An 18576-nucleotide genomic window follows, 5' to 3' on the forward strand; every position below is an offset into this window, starting at 1 on the left:
GAGTTTCTAAGCATCTCTTATAGGATGTGTTAATGTGTTGTAGATCTTGGCTAAGTCCCAGAAAGAATGCTTCAGTTTGACATCAGGTGTGAGGATGAGTTTTTTAAACATAAGAAATGAACGTTTGCTATGAAACCTTAATTCTTGGAATCTATTCCTAAACCTACAATAATAAGATCCCTGTGATATAACTCAATGGAGTTCTGGTCTTGTCTGTCTAATGAAAAGTTGTCTTTCATGTGCATAGCTAAGTTTTAATGGAACTCTAAGAAAGCATACATCTGGAAACTAATACAAAATTTTTACCACTTTGCCAGAGCACAGGGGTTGAACAAACTAGCTTTTAAGACTGTAGACTGCATCTGTGTGGTTCTTCAGAAAACTGGCTTCACTTTCACCAAGTACAGATTTGAGAGTGTTCTCTCAGAAAGAGGTGCAAGCTTCATTCCTTCAATACTCCTTGGTTTTCCCTTGGGTTTTTTCTTGTGTTTTTCTTTTTTGGTTTGTTTTTTTTTTTTTAATGAGAATATTTACGTAGATCATATGTTCAAGTACCTTTGTGAAGAGTGTGTTTCTGTTAATAAACAATGTATAAATTAATAATTTTATTAACTAAAGCTATAATGAAGTCTCATGTAATTACAAAGCTTGGAAGTAAAGTTTAAATAAAGTTCATAGTCTAAGAAGATCAGTTCTCCTGTAGATACTATAACTGAATGTTAATAAATAGAGGTTTTAATTCTTTGTCCTTGATACAAGCTTTGGGTAAATTGCTTTCTTAGACTTCTAAAACTTCTACTTCTCTTGCAAGGGCAGGCTGGGGTGTAATTAAAAATAGTCAGGGCTTGAAGATACCCGTTCATTTAAGTAGGATATCTTAAAAGAGTTAAGATGGCTTTGGCAACATCTGTGTCTTTACTGACCTCATTGTGCTTTAGAAAGCAAATGAATGCTGTATTCCAGCACATTTTATTGCATCTCTCATTAATAAATACATTCAGATAAGTGTGCTGAGGTGTGCACATCTTACTGCCCTGTGTCAGCAGCTTGACAGTTTCTTCATTTTATGTTCTAGTGAGTTGCTGATTTGTATATCTCATGGTAAGCATTAAAATTGTTCTGATTTTTTTTTTTTAACTTCTCTGTCAAGCAAAAAGGATTACAAAGTTCAAGAAAAAAATATGTGGTTGTATTATATATTTTTCTTTTCTTGAATTCCGTGATTCCATGTAATGGAGCTTGAAATTAATATGCGTGCATTATTAACTAATTGTGTAGGGTTTATCTATTGTCCTACAAAAAAAATGGGGAGTACAATTGATAGCTAATTATTGCTTCAGCTGTGGTAAAGGAAGCATGAAAGCACAAAATCATTTAAAGAGGTAAAGCTGAAAGTTACTATCTCTGAATAGTGTTCCTAATAGGTGTTTAAAATCTGAGAAATTTATATCAGCAGCGTCTAAAAGCATATTGCTCAGACACTGTTTTTAAAGGAGATTGGACTGTGTACTAAACTTTCAAAAATACTAATTTTTACCTTTCAAAATTGAAGAGCCTTAAAAGGCAAGTCTCAATTATTGGATCTGCAGCGTGAAGATTTTGTTTAAATTTTGATGTAGCTGTACTGCTCAAATGTCATTGTAAGGTTTGCTTTTTAATTACAAAAATGCAGTAGGTGAATGAAGAAATTAAAATGTGCTGTAATACATCTTAGAGCTTGTCTTTGTCATTCGTCTGTTACAGTCTTGATGAATGCTGATTAATAGTCTTCTGAACTTTTCTCTGTCCCTTTTTTCTTTCTGCTGTGTTTCACTACTTTTAGCGCTTCAGCATGGAAGGGATCTCAAATGTCATACAGAATGGCTTCCGCCACACGTTTGGAAACTCGGGTGGAGAGAAACAGGTGCTGGGCTCTCTTCTCTCTCTTCCTCATTCTTTGTCTGCACTTTCGGTAGGAGCTGAGATTTTGAAAATGGACAGTAGTTGAAGATAAGTGCTGAGGCAGGAAAAAAATACGACAAATATGTTGGCATCTGTACTCTTTCCTTGCCTCAGGACTCTGATCAGCCTACAGTCTCTTTCTCTCCTCTACACCTCGAGGATATCCTGATGCACTGAAATAACAACCCTTGTTTCTCACCCAAGATGAAGTCTGTTTTGGCATAACACGTGCTTCAAATACATTGCATGTCTGTAAAAATCTAATATCCAGTCAAAGACTGTGTATCAAGTTAGACATAACATTTCGGCCTTCAGCATTTACAACTTGGTTAATATCTCTAACTGAAAAAAAGGATTTGTTCTCTTTTTTTCTTAGAATATACAGAGCTGATATATCTAAAAACAGTGTGTCATCTCGAAAATGCGTGGACTCTATTGTATATCTTTTTGCCTTGGCAAACTACGTGATGTTAAAAGCAGACAGATGTGTGCAGTGCAGATTATTTTTATAAAAGACACGCTGTAGGAAAGTTTGTGCATTTTCATTATCTATTTAGATGTTGAAATATACAGCACAGAGCCCCTGGTCCAGTAGGTATCACTGTAAATGTTGCATACAATTACTTATGCTTTATTTCAAACTAATACTTAATGGTTGTTTCAGAACTGTAGTATGCATTTTATTAAATGCCTTCTGGATTTTGGTAATGTGTTAATGCTTATCCTGTTGCTTAGGCTTTTGGCAGACATACCTACCCACCAATTACAGTCCATGCAGTTGTGTCAGAGGAGGGGTGCATTTGAATTTTTTCTTTTTTCCCTTTTTATCCCCTGGTGAGAAGTCTATTGAGGCAATAAACTGCCTGGTAGTTTAGAAGTCATGGCTGATTAGGCTTTTGTCTGCAAGATTACTGGGGTATCCTGCAGAGGGATTCTGGAGGTAAAACAACTCTTAAGTCATTCCTGAATCATGAGGATAGAAATAATGGACTTGCCCTTGTTCTCAAGCAACAGTATGAGAGCTCATGAATACATAGATCCAGCTATTTGTTCCGAGCTTTGTGGATCTTGAACATGCATAGAGCTTACCTAATGGAGTTTTTTACCACTCTGCATTGTCTCAATACTGGTAAAGTAATAGCTGTGCTGGGTTTGGGTTGGGTGTTTTTTGCTGTGTTAAACATTTAATAATAAATTACAGCTGTTTATCTTTAGATATTTTAAATATCATGTATTTTCATACAGTGAACAGACGTAGCTATGCCAGCCCCTAGAACTGTTGGTTAAAAGACTTTTTATATGCCTGTCTCTATTAAAATGCACCTTTTCTTCTTTTAATGACATCCTAACTTTCTAGAAATAAGTAGCATAATCATGTATTAATAACAACACCAATTGGATAATGCTTGCAGTCATTTTTTTTAAGTTAATTTACTAATGTTATTCTTCATGTTGACTGTATTTTTCCCCTGGCTTATCTCATACTATATCCTTGTTAGCAGATTTATGGGGTTTTTCCCCATCCTGTATCCTAAAGGCAATCATGGAAATAACAAGAGTTCAAAATGAGAAATAGGTGAGAAAGATAGGAATGATAGCAGATCTTTTCTGACTTAGTCCTAGAAATCCATTCTTCTGTAGCATTTGGGGTTTGGTTGGTTGGTTGAGTTTTGTCACATTACCAAACCCTGGCCCTGCTTTTAAAATATTGGTGTCATCCTCTTACTGCAGAGTGAAAAAAGTATCAGGTGCTCAGTTGCTTAGTGCTGCTCTCAGAATATTCACTTGAATGTTTTTCCAGACTGTATTGTTATTATAAACTCACATTCAGGTGTTTTCTTTTAGCAGGCAAGAGTTAGCAAGCTGAAGTTCTGCTCAAAAAAATGCAAGGATAATTTTTTGTGTGTCTTAGAAGGCAGAAGTTCATACACATGAAGTCACAGCATTAAAGTTTATGACAAGTTCACGCAGTTATTTCAGAACTCTTTTCAGTCTTTAGTGGTATTTACCACCTTTACTATTTTTTATGTAGAGTTACTGTGATAGAGTGGTACTTCTTTAAAATTGTAGTGCTTTTGTGTGTGTGTGTTTGAGACATAAGTGAAAATTACTTGGAATTTTTAAAGAGAAACTTTCAATGGGGAGCTACCTGTCCCCTGATACTGTGGTTGGAAAAGACAGCACCAACTGCATAAAAGACATCAAAGTGTAGGTAGTTCGCTCTCTGGTCAGACTTTTTCCAAAGAAAATTCAAGATAGTCATCTTTGGTTTTATTTTTAGGCATATCAAACACTTTTTAGAGGTGATTACAAATCATAGTGAGAATTGCTGCTTACCGTATTGTCAAATCTGTTTCAAAAATTTAGAGGTCACAGTGAACTTGACATTTGGGCATATGTCACTATGCTAAACTTTAGTAATTTTTTCTTCATTTTCATAATACATTATTCTTCACACAGCTCTTCAGGGAATGAGTTTTTATAGTGCTGTTATAGTGTTGTTGCAGTGGGAAACTATTGTTGAGAAATACAAGATGATTTGTGGAAACTTAAGAAAGAAATTCCTTTTTTTTTTCTTAATTATTACTGTTAGAGAGGGAAATTAGAAGATAGAGTGTATCTATGTAGAGAGGAGAAGGAAAATGGGGAATATTAATATTTGGTCCAGTGGAACATGTGTTAATAGTTTATTGCCTGGGTAAAGGGTAGAGTGCTACTTAGTTCTGAAAGCTGGAAATGGCAGTCTGAGAATCTGATTTATGAGTTAGTAGCTCTACTTTCATCTCCAACATTCGCAGATTTAACAGCCTTATATCTAGCTATTGATTCCAGTAAGTGCAGTTCTCTAGTGATACCTATTGGTTATGTCTGCTGGAAAAGAGGTTGAAAATTGACCATTTCCTAAGAAACATTGCATACTTTCCTCTGCTAGATGGATGTGAGAAAGTGCAAAAGGAAAAGGGAGGGAGAAAAGTGCTCTGTGTTTGTGAGCACTTGGTGAGGTGTCAGTGCATCCCATACAATAGGTTCCCTTGAGTTACACAGAACTGAGTCCATCTGACTTTTAGACAGAGGATGTGGCTGGGCGTGAGGTTCGTGAGCCCACTAAACATTTCGCAGCACCAAATATCCTTCTGCAAAATGAACCTCTTCACTGTGTTATACTTGCTCAAGTGCTGCTACTAGGAGAGAAGGTGGCCTTGTTTATAATTTGTCTTCTGATTGTTACATGGAGAACCACATCTCTCAAGTCGGATAAGAGAGGGTTGCTTTGCCTACCATCTTGTAGCTGTTAACTCAGAATAATGCTCTTGCTAAAATCTTAAATACTGAGTTGAGGGATATTTCAGAAGTCTTTTTCATTAGGGAAGATGTCAGGGATTTTGGTACTTTTGAAATGTTGACCTTTTTAAGAATGTGTACTCATATAGGCTGCAAAGTAAAATGTAGCCTAGATTCATTTGATAAAGGAGCAACAGGGTTGCTTCAAGAATTTGAAGATCAATCTTGGTCGTACTGCAGGTATGAAAATCCTGAGAGATTTAAGAAAATTTTTGCCTCTTTTTTTTTTTTTTAAAGCTGACAGAAGTAAGTAGAACAAAAGTAGAGTTGGTTAGAAACAATGTTAGCACATTTGACTTAAAACCGAGAATTAAAATCCAAAGAGTGGGCTCTTATGTTTAATTAGGCTTGCTTTGTTCCTTCTGATTGGAAGTAGTGTCAGAAGGTAAAAAGTTGTTTTCATTTCCACCTTCATTTTCTTTGTTCAGAGGACTATGGATCACCTTCAGAGCTTGGGACTGTGCTGTGTTCTTTGATTTGTCAAAGTCATTGGAATATATCACATTCGTAGTAAGAGTTAAGCAGTCACTGAGAAAATCCCATGGCTGTTTTTGAGGTTGTTCAAACACAGCTTGTGCCGAGTATAAAGATATTTGTTTGGGTTTTTGTTTTTTTAATTTTCCCACATACTTGTTAGCACACTTCTGCAATCCTGAACACCTTACTTGAGAGACCCCCCACAGCCTGTATCGTCTGTCCTCTGAACTCCTTTAGAAAGCTGACTGTTACCAATTTCACGAATTATTTACCTGGAAAGATATATTTTGTTTAATGTGCTTCCTGGAAAGAAATAATTACTTTCTGATTTTGGATGCAACTGGTGACACTCATGTTATATTTATACTTTGTTGTTGTTGTTGTTGTTGTTTAAAAGCAAGTCTGGAATTAGTTTACCTGCATTTATAGTGTTTTATGAGGGGAGGTGATGGGAAGGCTGTTCTCCCAGCTTATATGTGATTGTGAGGAGTGCTTTAAGTATGTGAAGGACTAATGGTTGAATTCTGGAGAAAGGAGAGGAAAGATTTTACTGTTGTTATGCATAGGCTCTGAGGAAGAAACCCAGTAGAGAAACTTTTTGCTGTAAACAGTAAATTTTTTAAATTTACATTTATTTAAATGCCTTTTTTATTTTTTTTTTACTGTTTAGCTGCGTGACTTCTAAAGTGGTCACATAATTTGAAAACAAATAGAAGCTGGCTTCTGTGGTAAGCTTTGGGATAGGAAAGGTAGACTCTTAACCTCTGATGAAATATAATCTTCCAAAAAGTTTTTATTTGTGGCTAGCAATGTCAGTTGCTACAATTTTTGCAAAATAAGTTGCGAACAACATAAATTGCATGAAACTAATCAAGTAACTGTGTTTTTCATTTAACAGTATTTAACAACCGTCATTCCTTATGAGAAGAAAAATGGACCCCCATCTGTTGAAGATCTTCAGACATTAACCAAAAGTAAGTCTATCAAGTTCCCCCGCTGATCCTGTCCTATGTCTCCAGTCATGGTTGCTCAAAACTAATGCATCTCATCCAGTTATCTCTTTCCCTTTACTTAATGGCATGTATATGAAGTTGCATGATTATTAAATCTGTAGTTTGGCCAGTTTTTACTTTTTTTTCTAAACCTTCACAGTACATTGTTTTCTAGCTGTTCCTTGAAACCCAAAAGGCTAGAATTTTACATCTATCAGAAAGTAAATGTTCTCATATTATTTCAACAGGTGGGCCTTATGGAAACACCGCATGTCAAGGAAGTTGACAATACAGTCTTTCAGAATTTGTTTAAACTTGCTGTGCTTTATTGAGGTTATTGTCCTGATGTTTAATAATTGGTACAGATGTCAGGACATTTATGAGTAGATGTACTTGATTGTTTTTAAAATAGCTTGCTTCTCTCTTTTTTTCTGATTGATTAAACTTTAGTAGTTCGGAAATATAAACCAAACAGAGTTTTGACAGGGCTCTGTGTTGCCTTTTCTTCACATCTTTCTAGGACAGATTCTTCAAATTATAAGCTCTAAATCCACTGTTTGTTTTTTTTTATTCTAGTTTACAAGAAAAATAAGGTATTTTTTAAATTTTAATTATTAGGGTGGTTAAATACAGCATCTTTGAGAGTCAGAGGCATGTCTTTCATTTGATGTTTATAGAACAGTTTAAAAATAGATGGCAGAGTACGTCAATGTACTTGATCAGGTTTTAGTGCAGGGCTTTGGGTCTAACTACATCCTAAGGTACTTTGCAGCAGCACAGGTCTGTGATTCCACAGGTAGCTGACGGTTAGTAAAAGGCTAGATTGATTATTTTCTAGAAAGAGAAGATAAATGTTGTACAAATTCGGGAGTAAATGCAGCGTTTAAGCAGGAATTAAATTCTCTTTGTTTTTCTGCAATAGGCAACTTTAGCTTGTAATTCATACTTTGTGACACGTGTATTTTTCAATTTATATTTACTCCTGCCAAGAAATTTTATCCTCTTGCCTTATTTAAATTCCACTTGAAAATATTCCCAAAATTCAAGATTAAGCAGAGTGCGGTTAAGGCCTTCTGGCAGTGTTTTGTGGTGTTTGACAGTTTATTAACAAAATGGCTTGTACAAATACACTGCAAAGAGTATTAACACTGTTGCCTTCTGTGCCCTGATTGGAACTTGATCCTATGACTCAGTTGCGGATTTCTGACTCGCTTTCTGTTTTATTTCAACACTTGTTGTATTTCAAATCCAGAGTTTCATATGAGGAATTAGGAGCTTGTGGAATACTGCTACTCAGTATAATTTTGTACTTTTGATTCTTCCAGTTATGTCCAGACCACTTTATAAAGGGTTGTCATTGTTTTTGTTTATGGAGTAGCAAACAAGTATGTATGTCTCAAGTTGAGCTAGTGCAAATGCTTTTTGTTCTTCAGAAATATGCAAGGGTGATACAAGTCACAAAAATGGCATTTTGGCGTTATTTTAAGTCCAGATTTATGTATTAAAGATTTTTTTAAAGCTACAGCTAGTAATAGTTACTGTTACATAGAATCGTAGATAGTTAGAGTTGGAAGGGACCTTAAAGATCATCTAGTTCCAATCCGTCTACTGTGGGGAGGGACACCTTCCACTAGACCAGGTTGCTCAAAGCCCTATCCAGCCTGGCCTTGAACACTTCCAGGGAGGAGACATCTACAACTTCCCTAGGCAGCCTGTTCCAGTGTCTCGCCACCCTCGTAGTGCAGAATTTCTTCCTTTAATCTAATCTAAACCTTCCCTCTTTCTGTTTAAAGCCATTAGTCCTTGTCCTGTCAATACCATGCCTTTGTTAAAAGCCTCTTTCCAGCTTTGTTGTAGGTCCCCTTTAGGTACTAGAAGACTGTTACAAGGTCTCCCTGGAGCCTTTTCTTCTGCAGGCTTAACAAACATAACTCTCTCGGCTTATGTTCATAGCAGAGATGTTCCATCCCTCTGATCATTTTTGCAGCCCTCTTCTGGATACACTCCAATAGATCCGTGTCTTTCCTATGCTGGAGATCCCAGAGTTGGTTGTAGCGCTCTTTGTGGGGTCTCATCAGGTTAGAGCAGAAGGGCAGAGTCGCCTTCTAGACCTGCTGATCACTTGTTTTGATGCAGCCCAGGATACAATTGGCTTTCCGGACTGCAAGTGCACATTGCCTTGGTCATGTTGAGCTTCTCATCCACCAACACCCACAAGTCCTTCTATGCAGGGCTGCTCTCAATCTGTTTTCTGCCCAGCCTGTATCTGTGCTTGGAATTGCCCCAACCCAGGTGCAGGACCTTGCACTTGGGCTTGTTGAATTTCATGAGGTTCACACAAGCCCGCCTCTCAAGCCCCTCTTAATGGAATCCCTTCCCTCCAGCATGTTGACCGTGCCACACAGTTTGGTGTCATTGGCAGACTTGCTAACTCCCACTGTCCATGTCACTGACAAAGATGTTAAACTTTGCCAGTCCCATTATTGACCCCTGCAGAATACCAGTTGCCCTTGGTCTTCACTCGGACATAAAGCCATTGACTGCAACTCTTTGAGTGCAACCATCCAACCAATACCTTATCTACCAAGTGGTCCATCTGTTACATCCATGTGTCTCCAAGTTAGAGACCAGGATGTTGTGCAGAACAGTGAATGCTTTGCACAAGTCCGGGTAGATGTCAGTTGTTCTTCTCTTATCCACCAACACGGTAACCCCATTGTAGAGGGCCACCAGATTTGTTAGGCATGATTTGCTTTTTGTGAAGCAGTGTTTGCTGTCACGAGTCACCTCCGTATTTTCCATCTGCCTTAGCATAGTTTCCAGGAGTATCTGCTCCATGATCTTACTGGGCATGGAAGTGAGACTGACTGGCCTGTAGTTCCCCAGATCTTCCTTTTTTCCCTTTTTAAAAACGGGAGTTATGTTCTCCTTTTCCAGTTGGTGGGAACTTTACTGAACTGCCACGACTTCTTAAGTATGAGGATAGTGGCTTACCAGCTTCATCCACGAGTTCCCTCAGGACCCATGGATGTTTCTTAATCGGGTCCCAAGGATTTGCGCATCGTCAGGTTCCTGAAATGGTCTCAAAGCTGATCTCTTAGAGTGGGTGGTTCTTCATTCCTCCAGTCCCTGCCTTTGCTTTCTGCATCTTGGGCGATGCAGCTAGAGCACTTGCTGAAGACAGGGAAAATAAGTCATTGAGTACCTCAGCTTTCTCCATATCTCTGGTAACAGGTCTTTTTCCTTCCGGAGAGGACCCATATTTTCCTTAGTCTTCGTTTTATCACTGAAATACCTATAGAAGCTTTTCTTGTTGCCCTTGATATCCCTAGCCATATTTAATTCTATCATGGCTTTAGCTTTCCTAACCTGATCCCTGGCTCCTCAGACAATTTCTCCATATTCCTCCCAGGCTACCTGTCCTTGCTTCCACCTTCTGCAGGCTTCATTTTGTGTTTGAGTTGGTCAAAGAGCAACTTGTTCTTCTATGCAGGCCTCCTGGTAGTTTTGCATGATTTCCTTGTTGTTGAGGTGCATTGGTCCTGAGCTTGGAGGACGTGATCCTTGAATATTAACAACCTTTCTTGGGACCTTCTTCTCTCCAAGGCTTTACCCCATGCTACACCACCAAGCAGATCCCTGATGAGCTTAAAGTCTACTCCCCCCAGGTCCAGGGTAGTGAGTTTGCCGTACGCCCTCTTTGGTGCCCAAAGGATCTTGAACTCCACCATTTTGTGGTCATTGCAATCAAGGCTTCCCTTGAGCTTCACATTCCCCACCAGCCCCTCCTTGTTGGTGAGAACGAGGTCCGACATAGCTCTACTTGTTGGTTACGCTATGACTTGATGTAGAAAGTGATCATCAACACATTTCAGGAACCTCCTGGATTGCTTATGCCCTGCTGTGTTGTCCCTCCAACAGATGTTGGAGTGATTGAAGTCTCCCATGAGGACCAGGAATTGTGAATGCAAGGCTGCACTTAGTCCTGTATAGAAGGAGGGCTTCATCCACTCACTGTACCTGGTCCAGTGGCCTGTAGCAGCAGACCCCTATTGTAATGTCACTTCTTCCTAAATCTTACATTTTGCCTAAGATTTCCAATCCTCCAGTACATGTTAGCACATTTCATCAATGTATATGATTACTTTCTTTTGGAGAGATATTTTTTATGGGGAAGAAATGTTTTTTTTGTTGCCATGATGATTATGGTGTGTTATTGTAATTACTTAACCACATAAAATGGGTCTCTTATATCCATCTACTGCAGAATTCAGTGAGAATTACTTAAGTGAAAGGTCGAGATCTGGCGTGTCGTTTGTATCTTATCATATTTCAGTTAAGAGTTTTCTTACTAATCTGGTAGTAATATCCCTATCAGTAGCTGAAAGAGCTTCATGGTATTTTTTTAAGAGTGTTGTCTTTAGTTTATCACTAAATATCTTCTTCTTTTTTTTTTTTTTAATACTTCAGTCCTGCATGCCATGAAAGAGGATAGTGAGAAAGTGCCAAGTTTGTTAACAGACTATATTTTAAAGGGTGAGTATGTTTCTTAGCAGGGATTTCTTATTCTATATTAGATTAATTTACATACAATGTGTATTTGAAAAGAGTAGTTCCTACAACATTCATGAATTGTGTTGCCAATCTAACATGGCTGTCATATTCTGTTACATTTTGTCCAAGGTTTCTGAGCGTATAGTTCATAAATAAAACACTTTTCTTTTGTTCATGATAGTGTAATATAGCAAAATGTGGTGTGTATTCCATTGGCTGAAGGACATCCACACAAGCAGAGCAGTCGGGCTTACAAAGTTCAGTGAGTGTAGGTAAAAACTTGTGTTGTACAGTTTTTCAGAATTGGAATTCAGACTGCTTATGGTAATATATTTGCTAGATAAAGCGCTCATAGCTTCATTTTAGAAGTGTTACCTTCTGATCTATAGTAAAAATTATTTTGCATTTACTTGTTATACCTTTGTTATGTTTTATTTTGTGTACTAATCATGTATTTTCCAGTCTTATACACTGCTTATATTAATAGAATGTCAAACATTGAAAAATAACTGCTCTGTCTTTAATGAGTTATTCCATGTAGTTTCCAGGTTGTTGAGTGTAAAAAAGCATGATAGATGCCTTTTTATTTGCAACCCAGGTGTTTATTATATTCTGCTTTGTGTTCATATGCTGCAATTGTTTTTCTCTTCTTTTGGTTTGCTTTCTGAGTCTTGCTATTCTTTTCAAATACAGTCATTTGACTTAACTCCTTCGATATGATTTTTAAAGGGGTTTGTATTTCTTACAAAGACTTCTAATCACTCTCATCTTGCAGAAATTTGAAAGTACTTCCAGGTTAGAGTTCTGGATGAAATTTAGTGTGCCCTTAATTCAGAAAATATCAAAAGAGCTGTGCAGTATTCCAGAAGCTCTGACAGACTTCCTGTTTTGAAAGGGGCTCATTTCTAAGTTTCATGTAGGGTTGCAGAACTACCACATACAATAAGAATGTGCAGGTCCTTTCAGCCAATCTGTTCAATTGCTTCATTGTTTACTTACCCTTTCTGAATATTCTTATATTAGACAGATGTATTTGCTTATGAGCTGAGGGCCATTTAGGCTCAAGATAAAGGTTTTTTTTCAATGGTGGTGGCACTAAACTTTAGTTTTGTGAAGCAGTCTTTGATCCAAGAAGATGAATTGTTGTCAATAATTAAAGTTATTCGGTTTTCATCATAATACATCTGATAGAAAGTGGTTGGAATGGATAGTGTTCCAATGTCTCTTCTTATTTTTGAACATAGCTATCCAGAAAAGTTTTCAGATTACTAGGATACTAAGAAGAAGCTGGCTGCGTAGGGAAACAGAGAGATCATTTGCATGGAGGGCTTGTAAAAGAACATATGACGGGTGATCCAGGAAGCTTGATACTGAGGTGCCCTTCTGCTTCTGCCTCTGCCTGCTCATGACTTTAAAATCACCAAGGATGTTCTTCTACCAGCTAGATGCAATAATTACAAAAATATCATGTTCACATTAAATATATTAGCTCACTTTTCATGTAAAAGCACGGTTGTCTTTAAACTGTAAAGCACAAATTATGTGAGTACAAAGAGTAGTCGCTCACTCAAGTCACTCGTACTGAAAGGAAAAGGTGATTTCCCCTTCAGCTACATCACCAAACAGATCTAAGGCTTTCTCAGTCTTCTGCAGGTATGTTTGCACAATGGCAAGCAGTGAGCACAGAATATTACCCTTCCTTTCAATGTAGCCTTAACTAAGCTTCATATTGCGATGCTTAGATAATGTTAAATATTTATAGATTGGCTGGCAGCATTTGCAAAGGATTTGTCCTGTGCAACGGGCCAAGTCTTCCAATTGTTTTCGAAGCTGTAATCTGTTTCTCTTCTCTTTTGGCCACTAAAATTTCTGGCCTGAAGCCTCAGTGAGCTTTAATACATGGCACAAAATGCCGCCAGCCGTCTGTGTATTGTCTGAGAATTATTTTTAAATCTTGTTAAAGGAAGATTAAATTATTCTAAACGATCACTTGAAGCAACTTTCAGCTCAGCTTTTGCACCTGAAATTACAACAATTACGTTGCTGTATTACGTGTGACGTACATTTTGAAGAGTCTGTTCTTTTCACTAGAAGAAAAAATTGTGACAATTTTTATAACAATTTAGGGGTTAGAATTTGTTTTCCAAAAGAAACAGGATATTAACTAGTTCTAGACCCAGTAAAATCATCTACATGATATAGTGGTAATCATATTCATTTTGCATTTGTTTAGTCTGTGATCCAGCTGTTGTCTTACACTGAATAGATTCCATCTCTTTTCATTAAGGTTTAGTCAAAAAAAAGAAAGTTTGAAGTGTGAATTATATCACTGAAGATACTGAGTTCTGTTATTAATCCGTTAACTACTTCCTTTGAAGATAATTTTTCCCAATTTTATAAGAAAAAAGCAGGCAGTAAATTATATTTGACAATAGGATATGTGTAGGTTTATGGAAAACCCAGTTAGTGTGGTATTTGTCAGCACAAGTAATTTACTGGTGTTCTGATATAAACAAAAAGACAGTGAATTTAGTTTTTATTTTCTCTTAATTTCATGCTATTGTGTAGAATTGTCACCATCTGGAATATCTGGAACTAAATGATAATATAATTTTGAAGTTTATGAAAGAGTAAATCTGGATCATGTAGGAAGATACACACAGAACCCCTCTGTGCATGTTGTCTAATATGTGATGTCTTCATTTAAGAATGGTTGAGTAAATTTGTTTTGGCACGGCAGTTTGGCCAAGACCTGGAGTTGGAACTAGAACTGTGAGAGTTTTGCCACCAGATCTGCCGTTGACCTTCTGTCACCTTGGATCATTTTTGCACTTTTTTTCATAACCAGCTAATGCATCTGAAACTCTGGAAGTAGAAATCCTTAGAGCATGGGAAGTGCAAATGCAGTGTAGTAAAGAAATAAAAGCTGCCAATGCAACTCCATTCATTTCATGTTAGGGAAAAAAAAACAACCTATGTGCATTTCTGAATAGCATTACCATTCTGAAATTATTTCTGATGCTTCATTTTTTTTAAAGCATCCAATTTTCCCAATTTCTACCACCTCCACATTTCCTCCAAAATGTTAAAAAAGTCATCATTTTGTCGTCACACTTAAGTCCCTCTTTCCAGTGATCAGTTAGCTCTTCCCTGGATCTGTTCCATAGGGAGTACCTCCTCAGAGGTGAGTATCCCAAAGTGAGACTGTGTTCATATTCCATGTAGAGTCTTGTATAAAGCAGTAACTTACCATCTCTTGTTCATGTTACTCTTGATGCACCCTAAATTATTTTAATGAGTGTTTTTTTTCCTTTTGTAGGCTTTTGTTTCTTTTTGATTTTCCATGAATATTTTCATCTTGAAGTTAGTGATAATGAAAAGTACTTAGTGATTTGCTTTCACAGAATCACAGAATCACAAGGTTGGAAAGAACACATTGGATCATCGAGTCCAACCATTCCTAACACTCCCTAAACCATGTCCCTCAGCACTTCATCCACTCGTTCCTTAAACACCTCCAGGGAAGGCGACTCAACCACCTCCCTGGGCAGCTGTTCCAGTGCCCGATGACTCTTTCTGTGAAGAATTTTTTTCTGATATCCAACCTGAACCTCCCCTGACGGAGCTTCAGGCCATTCCCTCTTGTCCTGTCCCCTGTCACTTGGGAGAAGAGGCCAGCTCCCTCCTCTCCACAACCTCCTTTCAGGGAGTTGTAGAGAGTAATAAGGTCTCCCCTCAGCCTCCTCTTCTCCAGGCTAAACAACCCCAGCTCTCTCAGCCGCTCCTCGTAAGGCTTTGCAAATATATTGTAGTTCTCTTGCCAGTGTAGGATTCATATTATATATTTTATAGATATAGAATGAAAATAGATGGTAACATGAAATTGATAAGCATTTGCAATTGTGCTTATGTTTTTCTGAATATAGTTTTTAGCATATTAATATATTTTATAACTTGGGATCATGAAGTAGAAACTGGGATTTGGAAGAGGGTGAAGGAATGCATTTGCCGACAGGGAAGAAATACCAAATCAAAACTGTGAAATTCTTGATCTTGGATGGAAAGCACATTTTTGGGCTGAAATCAGCAGCTTACTGAGCTCATGAGATTTAGATTCTGTTTGTACTCATCTTTCTACTGATCTTTTTTGATGGTTTAACAAGTATAATTTGATTTGAAAACATTTTGTTCATTTCTATCAAAAGACCTATACAAACAAGTAAGCAGCAAAGTTTCTCGTGCAGAAGTTAAGCTGTAAAGCAGGCAGTGCAGATGGAGGTATTTTTGTCTTCTCTCATAGATGCATTGGTTTTAGGTTGCAACAAGAATAGATACCATATCCTTAGGTCAAAGTGTGTTTCTGTTGACTACACCCACTGAATTTATTTTTTTTTTACAGAAGCTTTCAGTCTTCCTTCTTGCATGTATAATGTAATCACTTTCTGTGTTATGATTTATTTGCCAAATACAGTAATGCAACAAATAGTAGTATCTGTAATCCTTGAAGCATGCAAGTTCAGGCTGTTTACTGAAGAAAATGCCTCTGTGCAGTCACGTCACCCGTCTGTTCAGCCTCACAAATAATTGCCAATTTTGACCCCACATGACAGAAAGAAGGGTTGCTGGAATAAGCACATTACATAAATACTGTAGGGAACTGCATTTAGGTGTAAGAAGTACTGAAACCACTGTTTCTATTGATCTAAAGGGTGTTAACTTTCAAAGGCCAACATCCAGTTGGCCAGATAAGTTTTATGTGCTATTGATGTACCAGCAAATGTACTTAAAGTACCTCTTACCAGTTTGGGGACGCGGGAACAATATGGGGAGAACCTGCAGGGATGGAGCTCCTAGCAAAATTTAAGTAGAAACTAAGGAAGGCATGGAGGGAAGGGGAATTACCGAGTTTTATTGTTCTGGTATTGTAAGGAGGAATATCTGAGGAAATCTACTGGAAGCAATGGTTCCTTAATTTAACTATTTCGGGAACAAGTCAAGGAGATCTATGAAATGTTAGCCTGTAGATATACACAGACTCAAAATACTAGGGAAAGGCGGTTTGGTATCACATCTACACACATTATTTCAATATTTTTAGTTTTTACTATCAGTTTGAAAAACTGAAGATTTAATTTTATATACTGGGATAATTTTTTAATATAACGCGCTACCAGTATGATTCACAGACTAAATAAATCATTCTCTGTAACCCTGCAAGACTGTGTTTTTCCTTAATTTGAGAACATGTGTAAGTATAAATAATTGTAACATTCTTAAAACATAAATGTTATATATAACAAATATATAAGTATGTGTTTATAGCTGAAATAAATGTCTTTGAAATCAAGTATGCCATTACAGTAAACTGTTCTAAGATGGTTCTGTTGCTAAGCTTTGTGTTCTTACCTAGCTGTCTTTAAACAGTAATTGTAATGGAAAAATACAGTGCTGAAAATATACTATACATTACTCAGTAAAATGTGTGAAATATATCTAATAATATTTTCTTTTAGGGTTTTTTCTAATTGTAGATGTCACAACATCAGAATCGTTTTCCATCTTTCAATTTGCTTTGCTATTTCATAGCTAATCTTTCAAACTTCTATTAAAGACTTAAAAAAACCCCACAGTTTTTGTTTTACTAAAGCAAGAATTTACACCTTATTCTATGCAAGTATTTCAGATAACAAGAGCATTTATTTTCTTGCCTTTTGAAGTTTTGTTTAACAAAAAAGTTTTGGTTTTATACCTGACTTCTTTATTTGCTTTTGTGTTGTGCTAGCATTGGTTTGAAAGCTGGATTGCTCTGAGGTTTGTGTCTTACATGTGAAACAGGAATGAGAAACACATGAAGGACATGTCTTATCTTCCCACTGTGTGATTCAAGTACATGCACCAGAATGAGAAATTAAGAGTTAGAATCTCAAAATGTCAGTATATATTTTTAAAATAGAACTCCATGCGTCACCTTTAATTTAATGTTCTGTTTTCTAATAGAACACCTCAAAAAGCACTATTTAAGACATGACCTTTATTTAACTCATTTCTGGGTAATTTTAGTTAAAGATAGTGGGTTGTGTCACTTAATTATCTTTCAAGAAGAGAACAATAGCTTAATTGCTGGTTTGAATTGGTTTCTAGATTTTACCCTGTTACTGATAGGGTAGAATTTAACAATGAAGTATTTTAGTATACACAATACGTTTTATATGGACTAACTTCTCTGATGTTCATAAAGATGTATGTTGTGGTTCCTTTGCAGTTCTGTGTCCTACATGAAGAGGGCTGCCTCTCAGAATTAGCCATGCCTCTCCTTGTGATAAGAAGCTTTCCGTGGGTAGCACTCAGTATTTTTTCATTTGGCACTATACCTAAACCAGTATGCATTTACTTCCTCTGTATGTGCGTGGATTTTCTGATCCCACAGTAAGTCTTCTGGGCATGACAACTCATCCATTTTAACTTAATAGTGCAATGAACTGGAGCAAGGAACAAACATTGTACAGTTTTACTCACATTGTTCTGGCTTTTTAAAGTCTATTTTTACATTGTATAGCATGTAGTAAATCCTCCTGTACATTTTGTTGTTGGAAGGAGAAGTAAACTTTGAATGGTGTAAATAAAATAAGCCTCATTTTAAGGAATCTGTGTTTAAAAGAATCCTTAGTTCCTATAGCAAAGATCCAAAAAGGATCATAGTTCGGCTTGAACTAAAAGGTTCAAGTGCATTCTCCGGGAAGCACTCCAGAACAGTGTTGGTGCAAGTCTGCATTCAACACTTCTTTTAAAATGGGAACTTTTGATTGAACTAAACAACAGCATTGTTCATGCAGTGAACAAATCCAGATTATTTGATGGTTTGGCATAAGTAATCAATGCATTACCTTTCCTTGTTATCTAACACAAACATGCGAGTAATGTAGTAGTTCATACTTGTTTTTATTTTAGTTACTAATGTTCATGTGGATTAGATATTCTTTCATGTTGCTGCTATAATTTTACTGTTTTTAATAAGTGTTTAAGATTAATGAAAATGCTTCAATATACAAACATTTTAAAAAGCTATAACTTTATAAAAAATACATGTACAGTTTGAAAAAACTTGCACCTGAGTTCAAAGTTAGTATTATGTTGAGACATTGGTTGTTGTGTATCTCTAAATTTTACTACAAATCTTTCTTATAAATTGTATGCACTGTCTCCTCTGTGATGATGTGTCTGCATTCAAACAGATGAGAATGTATTTTACACATGCTGTAAAAGAAACATA

The 18576-nt window shown here is 36.8% G+C and overlaps 1 protein-coding gene across 3 annotated transcripts in view; it reads left to right on the top strand.

Moving 5' to 3' along the window:
* Positions 1–18261, top strand: part of FEZ2 (fasciculation and elongation protein zeta 2) — a 29118-nt gene extending 10857 nt beyond the window's left edge. The window contains exons 6-10 of one of the 3 annotated variants that reach the window (XM_054062804.1): positions 1823–1903; positions 6659–6734; positions 11223–11288; positions 17089–17117; positions 17569–18261. In XM_054062804.1, the coding sequence (XP_053918779.1) occupies positions 1823–1903; positions 6659–6734; positions 11223–11288; positions 17089–17099 (234 nt within the window). In that variant the 3' untranslated portion in view covers positions 17100–17117; positions 17569–18261. The remainder of the gene's footprint in view (positions 1–1822; positions 1904–6658; positions 6735–11222; positions 11289–17088; positions 17118–17568) is intronic. The other 2 variants (XM_054062803.1, XM_054062805.1) reach the window with 2 other exon arrangements.
* Positions 18262–18576: the final 315 nt, after the last annotated feature.

Source organism: Cuculus canorus, chromosome 3 (genome assembly GCF_017976375.1).
Source record: "Cuculus canorus isolate bCucCan1 chromosome 3, bCucCan1.pri, whole genome shotgun sequence".
NCBI classification, from domain to species: Eukaryota; Metazoa; Chordata; class Aves; order Cuculiformes; family Cuculidae; genus Cuculus; species Cuculus canorus.